We start from the raw sequence: 9907 nt of genomic DNA, 5'->3' as shown, positions 1-9907 counted from the left end.
ATTCTCTGGCACCTAAGGATTTGACAGGAGGGGTGACATTGTGTATAAAATGCTGGGCTTGAAGTCCTGGGCACCTAGGTTTCAAATTCCACCTTTGAAATTTACTTGTGCTATGACCATGGACAAGTCACCTAACCCCTTTCTGAACCTCAGTTTCCTCATTTGTCAAATGGGGACAATACTTGTACTTACTTCATAGGGTTGTTGTAAATGATGGTTATTATTACTACTAACAATAACAATAAAAGAAAATTTGATAAAGCACACTATACATAAGCATAGGAGCTGAGAAAAGATCGAAATTATGATCCAATGATGTTAATGAGACCATCCAGTCACGAGGAATTGAGGTCATAAATTTGCCTCACAATTACTTGGGTATTTGCCTCCCCCTGTCATTAAAAAAAACTCATACATTCATTTTAGCCAATAGGATTACAGTATACAGGGGCCCCAAATTACCTGTATATGAGTGACTTCTGATGTCACAATGGGGCCGGCAGTACTATTTTTGTCAAAGCTGTCTAGAAACCAACCAGAAGTTCAGGAGGATCTGCAAAGAAGGATGTGGAAGAAAGAAAGAAAGAGAAGCCATCATCAGCCTAAGATCAAAGCAGCTGAAGGAGTTTCTGGTACAGGACAATATGTGGAGCTAAATTCAGCTCAGGATCCTTCAGCGCCCAAATCCATTCAAGTCACAGAACTCCGGAGTAACCTAGTATTTGAAGAAATTAGCCGTCGGGTCAAAGAGGTGGGCAGCCAACTGGTCAAGAAGGTCAACGCTATATTTCAGTTGGACATTACTAAAGATGGAAAGATCATTGTCCAGTGGACGGTTGACTTGAAGAATGGATCTGGAGAAGTATACTCAGGATCAGCAAGGAGCCCACCAGACACCGTGTTTACTATTCCAGACCATATTTTTATGGAGCTGGTGCTAGGAAAAACCAATCCTCAAAGGGCTTTTTTTGCTGGTAAGCTCAAAGTCAGTGGCAAGGTGATGCTGGGACAGAAGCTGGAAAAGATTTTCAAAGACTGTGCTAAATTCTAAAAGAGGAAAAAAGACCAAGAGAGTGACCAAGACCATCTCTTAAATTTCCTAGCCGCACAGAAATAGTGCTCGAACTGAAGATTAAAAAAAAAAATCCAATATTTTTACTCAAATTCTTCCTATACGAGTTTTGATCTGCTGATGTGTAATTTGCCACGGGTGTGTTCCTAGTGCAGTAAACTATCTTGGAGTGAATGGCCTTAAATCTTGGTTTCTTTTTCCATTCCGCTGTCACAATTAAATTACTCTCAGTGGCATAAAATTGGGCAACATGGAAATTTGTATGTTTTTTCTTAAAACATACATTTTTGTATGGAAATGGCTTATAATAATAATATAAATTAATATTCTAATTAATTTGTTGAAATTTTTTACTTAATTTTTTTTTTTTTTTTAGAAAAGTCTGATTTTGTGGGGGAAAGTCTTAGAAAAATTGGTGAAAGCTTAGGTTTGACTCAGTTATTTTTATCCCATTAGAGGCAGTTTAAAGCTAAAGAGGATTCCGTCAAATTTATGTTAGCATATGAGAAGGGGGAAATGATGACTAATGTATGACAAATTCTGGCCTAGTTAGTGCAGATTCCAAAAGAGACAAATTTACAACTAGGAGGAAATTAAGGAAGTAGAGAGTTATTTAAAACATATGTTCATGGTTTAAAAGGGCTATTTTGAAAGGTCAGGAGAGTGCTCTTGCCTTCAATAATGACTGCATCTAAACCATAATAGGTCAGAAAACTATATTCCATTAAAAAACCCTTTCAAGCAGGTTCCATAGATTGTGTTTTCAACCCTGTCAGCAATTATTTTTACATTTGATGTAATATCTGGACATCCTCCTCTTACCATGCCTTGTAAAGATTACTTACTTGTAAAGATTAGGAATGATTTGCCACCTTCTGTAAAATCACTTTAGATTTCCATATATGAGTGTGAGTGCTGTTGGATTTGCCCTGATAGAAATTCAGAAGTGACTTCTGGGGCAATATGCACAAATCGCTATTTATAGAGAACAAATAACATGTTTCTTTTGTACCATGTTGAGCGTACCTACATCATGGTTCTAGTAGTGTTCAGTTTCAGTAACATTCCAACTGTATAGGGATTCCTCAGTCTTCTTTTATCCAAGCAGAATAAACCCAGTACCTTATAACCTTTAAAATCTTTTGGCTCTTGGATTCCAATCCTTTTCTGCTTGAAAGGTTGATGATCCTTTGAATATTCCCTTAAATTCTCAATCTTCATAAATAAATTTACATTTTAGAATGCCATTTTTTTCATCAGCGACATGAATAGACCTTGAGAATACTCAAGTATGATGGAAAAATAAGACAGACAGAAGTAAAACAACTACTAGAGCAAATCCAGAATGACAGATAGAGGGTCCAGGTGAAGATATTGTGGGGCTCAGTTCTAGATCACCACAATAAAGTTACACTTAATTTTTTGATTTCCTTGTGCATATAAAAATTATATTTATATTATACTGTAATCTATTAAGTGTGGAATAGTATTATGTCTTAAAAATATACATACCTTAATTTAAAATACCGTATTGATAAAACAAAAGCTAATTTGAGCTGTTAGTGACTTGTAATCTTTCTTCTGGCAGAGGTTTGCTTGATGTTGTTGGTTGCTGATTGATCAGGATAGTGATTGCAGAAGGCTGGAGTAACCATGGCAATTTAAAAAAATTAGATAATAATGAATTGGCTACATCATATGAATTTTCCTTTTACATGCACATTGAGAAATCATTGTAGCAGAAACCATTAATATTGATATGTCTCATCACAATGAGAAGAGGGAGAGAGGAGAGAGATGGGGGAATGGTTGATGGAACAGTCAGAACACACACATTTAACCTATCTTTTGTGGGTGTGGTTTGTGATGCCCCAAACAATTATAATAGTAACATCAAAGATCACTGATCACAGATCATCATAATAGATATTATAATAATAAAAAAGTTTGAAATATTGTGAGGATTACCATTGAGAGCACATGCTGTTTGAAAATGGCATTTGTAGACTTGCTCAATACAGGGATGCCACAAACCTTGAATTTGTTTAAAAAAAAAAAAGCTTTATCAGTAAAGTGCAATAAAGTGTGATATACCTTGATATAAGTACATACTGTAAGATATGGAAGACTCCACAACATACCTCCTTAAAAGCAAAATCATGAAAAATCATCTAGCCCCAGGGTTAAGCTATGCACCTGAAGGCAAATTGGTATCTGAGATACAATTTAAGAGCTAGGATGAAGGGCTGGGAGATTAGAATATTTTTGAGAGTATTTACCTCAGGATCAACATAGAGACTTGGTGAAAAAAAAGGCATATAGTCTGTGAAATAAAGAATCAAAAAGATGATTGGTCTTGAGTAGGGTGAAATTGAATAATCAATTTCCAGAATTTTATGGGTGGTTGTCTAGGAAACGAGGTTACCTCAGAACCAGAGTGGGGCTGCCCCCAAGGACAATGAGTCATTTGCCTGCTGGCTTTTGTGGGTAGCTGTACTTTTCAACATAACCAAAGAGAGTTGGCTTCTCTACTGATCTGTAACTTTTTTATAGTCCTGTTTATTCAAATTTCCCCTCACGTTTATAGGGACATGCCCATTGGAAAAAGTTAACTCCTCTTCCCTCCAGTGCAGTATGGGAGGTAGCTATGCTCAGTGGAGGTAGTGTTGAAATTGGGGTCCTTAAACTCAGCTTGAATCCCAAAACTAAATCACTTCTCTGATTCATATTACCTATGAGAAGACTAGATTAAATCACCTTAATGTCTCTTTCTCTTATCTCTATATCTCTAGAGATATAATTTTAGGATTCCATAAGCAAATCTTATTGAAAGAGAGGCCTTTAATTAGCTTCTTGGCAATGCATAGGAACTCTGGGCAGTCATGACCAAAAAAATCCCCAAAACCAAAAACCAAAAACAAAAGCCGAGGCTGAGGGATAATGCACGTTAATGGGATGTGTTCTTAGACTTCAGGAAATGGTGGATGGGCTTACAGTGGGGTACCCACACTTTGAGACTTTGAAAAAGTAGCCACACATTTCGCCCTGAATTTAGGAGTCAATACTGCAGAACCACAGGGTTCCAATGACTGATAAAGAGCCTCAAATTTGTCAAAGATAGTATAATATCCCTCTAAGCATGTTTCCAAATCAGATTTTGGGACTTTGAGACCATTTAATTCAACTCTTATTTCATAGATGAGGAAACTGAGGCCATATGAAATAAACTGAAATGATAAATATCATAATGTAGTTTTAATGATAAAGCTAGGATTCGAAGACATGTGCTCTCTCTTGTTAGCTCCACTGCTTCCTACATTGCACTGAGGTGGCAGAAGGGCATGCTAATATTTTTCACTGGGCTTGTCCTTGTAAAGGTAAAAGGATGAAATACTATAATGAAAGTTACAGTTCAGTGGGGGTGTCAATTCTCATTAGTCATGTTGAAAAGTGTATCTAACCCCACAAGCCAGCACTGATTCATTGTCCTTGGGAGCAGTCCTATCTTTGTTATGGAATAACTTTGTTTCTTGGGTGAGAGTCCATAAATTATGATCACACAATAAATAGGCATTTATTAAATACCTACTGTATAACAGACATTGTGATAGATGTTAGGATACAAAGATAAAAAGGAACACAGTCCTTTCCCTCAAGGAGTATATACAGTCAGTCAATCAAAAGACAAAATGTAGATAAACGTCAAAATATATACAAAATAAATTGGTAGAGGCATAGTGGATAGAAAATTGGTCTCAGACTCAGGAAGACATGGCTTTAAATCCTGCTTCTTATGTGTATTAGCTATGTGACTAGGCAAGTACCTCAACTTCTCATTGCTCTAGGAAACTTTAAAAATGTGAATTCCTTTTTTTTTGGAAGCAATTACTTAAGTGACTTGTCCAGGGTCATAGAACTAGTGAATGTCTGAAGCCAATTTGAACTTAGGTCCTATTGATTCCAAAGTCTGTGCTCTGACCACTGCCACACCTAGTTGCCCAAGAATATAATTTTTTGTTTTGATAGAGGAGTTTTCTATACTAATGAAATCATAGGTCAAGTTCTCAATTCTATTCCTAAACACCGGGTAGTTTGAGGAGGGAGGCACTAGGACCTGGGAGAATCAAAGGTGGCACTTTGTGCACTATAGTGCCACTCAGCTACCAGTTTCTAGGAAAGTAATATCCTATAAGGCTGGAAAGATCTGTTGGGTCCACCTCTTAAAGGACTTTCAATCACTGAGTGGAATGACAGTTAATCTTGTGCTTCAGGAAAGTCATTGCGGCAACTCTGTGAGTTGAATAGGATTAAGACACTTGAGGAAAGAAATCAAGGCTATTATAAAGGTCTGTCCAAAAATTATGGGGGTTTGACCATATCAATAGAGAAATGAGGTTGGATTTGTGAGACACACACTTTTTAAATTTAATCTGCAATATCAATATTTTCCTCATCACTTTCTTAAGTCTAGAAAATTCACAAAACAAACCAAGTCCCGATTTGAAGAATATTCCAATTTCTGAAGTGTAAATGCTCACTGAAAATGTAAATGGTTGACTTTCTAAAGTGGTTGGATCAGTAGATCACACACTCTGGAAGCAGATCACCTATGCCTGTTTATCTCCCAAACCTTGAAGTGTCTATTCCTTTTAATGTCTACCTGCCAGCTCCCCATTCCCAACTAGAAGACAAACTGTGGAATATCTCAAGCAAAATGCAAACATGCCAAGGGACACTTGATACCACTGCAGTATTCATAGAAACTATCCAGAAACTTGGAGATCTCCACTGAGTGTTGTGTCTGCTGCTTCCAGGATTCTCTCCTACTTTCCTTAGCCTGATAGATTCTCTCTTTCTTTAAAAATAGCTAAAGCATCATCTTCTGCATGAAGCTTTTCCCAAGTAGCTCCAAATTCTAGTGCCATTGCTCTCAAACTAACTCCTGCCTGTATGGATGAAACATCTCCCTCATCAAAATGTAAACACTTTGAGAGTAGGGACTATTTCAATTTTTGTACTTGTATCTCCAGTGTCTAGCACAGTATGAGACATATAGTTGGCATTTAATGATAAGTATTTGTTGATTGATTGAGAAGATAATTCATATTTTAAGTATAGGAAAAGAAAAGTACAGACAAAAAAGAATGCCGCTCAGCTGTGTTTCCTGTCTGTGGTTTTGTGGAAGTTGGGGGCACTGCTATGACTGGGAGAAGACAAGGTTAGGTGGTAAAATGAACAACCTTGACTTGCTTTTGGCAGCAGTCTGGATTTTCCCACGTACAGCAAGCACTTCAGGGAGTTGTTATGGAGGCCAACAGGGAGGGAAGCAGAGCTTTTATAGCTTATCTGAAAGGAAATACACTTTTTGATTTTCTTCCTTTGGCTTTAAAAGATGCCTTGACTTAACCCTTTTCCCATCCCTCCATAGGCTTCACAAGTTTCTTAGCAGCAAAAGGATTATATTTGTCTGCCTGGTACAGAGAAAAAGACCTGTCAAATCTCTTTGTAATGACAAATCTCTCTCTCTCTCTCTCTCTCTCTCTCTCTCTCTCTCTCTCTCTCTCTCTCTCTCTCTCTCTCCTCTCTCATCTCTCTCCCTCTCTACTCCCCCCCTCATCTCTTGTGTCTGTCTTCTTTTCAGTGGTATCTCTTTTCCAGGTACGTTTTCTGCTTTCCCAGTATTTTATGTGGGTGTTAAGAGGACTCACATGTTCCAGTTTTGCCTTGATTCTGGCAAATAGGCAATGAGATAAAACTGTAAGTAAATCATGCAGGAGCTTGAAAAGTTTCATATTCTGTCAGAAAGTTGACAAGGTTAATTCCCACTGAATCAATTCACAGGCATTCTTTACATTTTAACTTTTATACTTTCCCTCAAGGACTTTCTACCCTGCTCAGTTATGAGTAGACTTGAACAAACTCAATACATATTTTACAATTATAGGATCATTGAATTGAGAGTTAGAAAGGGACTTTAAAGGTGATTTTTTTCAACCTCCCTTCTCCAAATCATGTTCCTGGCTTCATGGAACTTATATTCTATTGGGGATTATAATGTATTCTCAGATAAGGAGTGGTGGCTATGATGAAATTGAATAATAGGAGGTGATGACTACAGAAGGAAATTTCAGAATTCCCTATTATGGAGGTAGCACAAATAACAGTGATAGCAAGATCTAAGCTATCGCTGTGAATGGTTGAGGTATACTGAAGTTGGAAATCATGGGAGTTGAAGAGATTAATGAATTTAGAGACCAGTATATTTAAGAGGGTATCAGCATGAATATTGAAATCTCTTATTATGAGTATAAGGATTGGGGTAAAGAGGAAGGTTGTGACTTGGATTCTTTGGGTTCTTGACAAGTTGACATTTGGCCACATCTTAGAAGGGAGTTGTCAACTATTTTCAAGATCAGTGTCTTATGGTAGAACCTCATCATTTTGTGGAGGATGGCAAGCTATTTCCCCCCAGCAGGGAATTCTAGTTCCACCTCTCATTGAAAGATCTTTAAATCTATCATATAATCTCTGGTGGCTTAGTTGTTTCCTCTTTTTTTTTTTTTCTGGTGTCATATTCTTCCACCTTCTAATCCCCAATATTAGTTTAGAATACCTCCTGCCTCTTCTAAGATTAATTATTTTCTTGAAATGTTTCTTCCAAAAACCACTCTCTTCTCTCACATATCCCAGAGTGTAAAGTAGCCTTCCCTTTTCACTTATTCCTATTATAGGGAAATAAAATTGCTTTTTGTATAGTGTGAGTTATGAATATGATTATTTTATTGTTCTATAATTTCTTAATTGACTCTGGGTCAATTAACACAAACATAGCATAAGTTCTACAAAGTTCCAGAAAATTCCCATGTTTTCCATACCTATTGAAAGGCAACTTTAGCTTTCTAGTCCTTGCTAATCATTGCTATCTTTATTTACGGTGTCTGCTGGTGGTGAAGGTTGGAAAGGTTGGAAGAGTGTCAGGAAGCTTTTGAGGGGCATTTTAAACTTCATTTCCCCACATTTTTTAGTTAAAAATTTTAAAAGTCTTTGGATGAATCAATGAATTGCTCTTTGTAATTGAAGAATTTCTTCCCAAAGACAGAGAAACTGCGATCAGCTATGGCCTATAAGATCATCTGAAAAAATCCAGGCTTCAGGCCACTTCTTGCTGCTTCCTTCTTCTTCCTCCTTACTATGTGCTAAACTCCCAGGAAGTTTTGAGAGGCTGGTCAGAGAAATGAAGCATAATTGGTTGTCAGGATACAGAGCTGTAATAGGTATTCCAGGGTTGATGTATCTTGGGAGAGAGACTCATCCCATTGTTATGGGGGTGGAGGCTGAGAACGATTCTATTACTTGATTTTCTCCATTATTTTACTTTGCTCTTTTGGCCCAGTTGCATTCATTACTATTTGATTTATGGTTCTTTGGGAAGAGAATGCATGGGATGGGAGTGTGGCAGCTACTTTTTGTCCTGCTACTGAGTCAAGCTCAGTAGTTAAAATGTTACTCTAGAGGCAACAGGTAGCTTTTAGAGGTTCTTGGGCAAGGGAGAGACATGATCAGGTTTTACTCTTTCTGGGTCTTAGTTTCCAAAGGGAAACTTCCAAAGTCCCATCCAGTTGACAAAGCTCCTATGATTTTGAAATTATTGTATATATAGGAGCTTCAAGTATTTTATTTTTATTGTTTTATTTTTTAAAAGCAGGTTTAATAGAGCTATGTTCTTCTCCCTTTCTATCTCCTACTTCCCTGAATTTTTGCATTTGTGTCCTAGGAATAGCTCCACCATTATTGCTCTAAGTGCCCCAAACAATCCATGTATATAGTTTATCAGAACAGAAGTATTTCTGAGCAATGGTTTTTGTAAACTAATGATATTTTACCATTGACTTGGAATCATTTTAGAGATTCTTTATCTTGCGTATGAGTGGGAGAAGACTGAGTTTATCAATCATTTACCTGCAGTCAGCTTAAAGTGAGGAATGTGATACTGTGCCTTGATGCTTTTGTCAGGTGAGAATAATCAATCAATCATTCAAAGGCATTATATTAGGCTCAAAAATTCTTGATATTTTAGAAATACTTGAAAGCTATTGAGTGAAATGAAATAATGCCATACAGGAAATATATTGGCCTTCTGTGAGGAGACTTAGTCATGACCTGTAAATATTGTAGAAAATAAGAAAGCAGTTTGAGAACAAGGGATCCAAGTGTTTGGAAGTGTTCAGCCAAACCCTTGAGAAGAAATCACTTGGGGGAATGGAGAAGGCCAATTTCACTTCTCTGCAAGGAGCCTAGCAGAAAATCACACCAAATGAGATAATAATATATGTAGAATGCTTTGTAAACCTTAAAGTGATACATAAAGTAATAGTTATTATTATTGCTATTATTACTTGTTATTAGAACATTATGAAGACTCCAACAAAAGAATTTTAGAAATTTCACACCTCCTGAACTCCATGGAGTTGCCCTTTTGTCACTTTATGCTCTAAAATGGAGGTCACATTTCTCTGGGATTTATACATTCTGAAGGAGTTTGTGTCCCTGAATCTGGGGAGATGTTTTGTATCAACTGTACTACTGTAGTAAATGTCTATTTGTAAAAGCCAATTGAGGCTGGCTGATACTAATTGATGTCACCTTATAATCAGAACCATATTGGTGGCGACTTTTGACTTAGCATTAGAAAGATACCTCCTTAGCCACCATAACATTTCCTATTAACCCGAGAGCTGCCTTATGGTCATCCAATTTCCCATTATGAGTGGAATGTGGGGGTACAGCAACTCTACCTCATTTTAATCCAATTCACACAAGAGTTAAGATGTCGTC

At 37.1% G+C, this 9907-nt stretch overlaps 1 protein-coding gene across 1 annotated transcript; it reads left to right on the top strand.

Moving 5' to 3' along the window:
• The first annotated feature begins 475 nt into the window (after positions 1-475).
• On the top strand, positions 476-1329 carry SCP2D1 (SCP2 sterol binding domain containing 1). Its single transcript, XM_003758147.3, has one exon. The coding sequence runs from the start codon at positions 491-493 to the stop codon at positions 1049-1051; it is 561 nt and encodes a 186-aa protein (XP_003758195.2). The 5' UTR covers positions 476-490; the 3' UTR covers positions 1052-1329.
• Positions 1330-9907: the final 8578 nt, after the last annotated feature.

This window comes from Sarcophilus harrisii, chromosome 2, assembly GCF_902635505.1.
Source record: "Sarcophilus harrisii chromosome 2, mSarHar1.11, whole genome shotgun sequence".
NCBI classification, from domain to species: Eukaryota; Metazoa; Chordata; class Mammalia; order Dasyuromorphia; family Dasyuridae; genus Sarcophilus; species Sarcophilus harrisii.
This window is presented reverse-complemented; position numbering and strand designations above follow the sequence as displayed.

Coding starts and splice junctions, on each gene's coding strand:
- SCP2D1 (XM_003758147.3), top strand. CDS start 491: ATGGGGCCGGCAGTACTATTTTTGTCAAAGCTGTCTAGAAACCAACCA.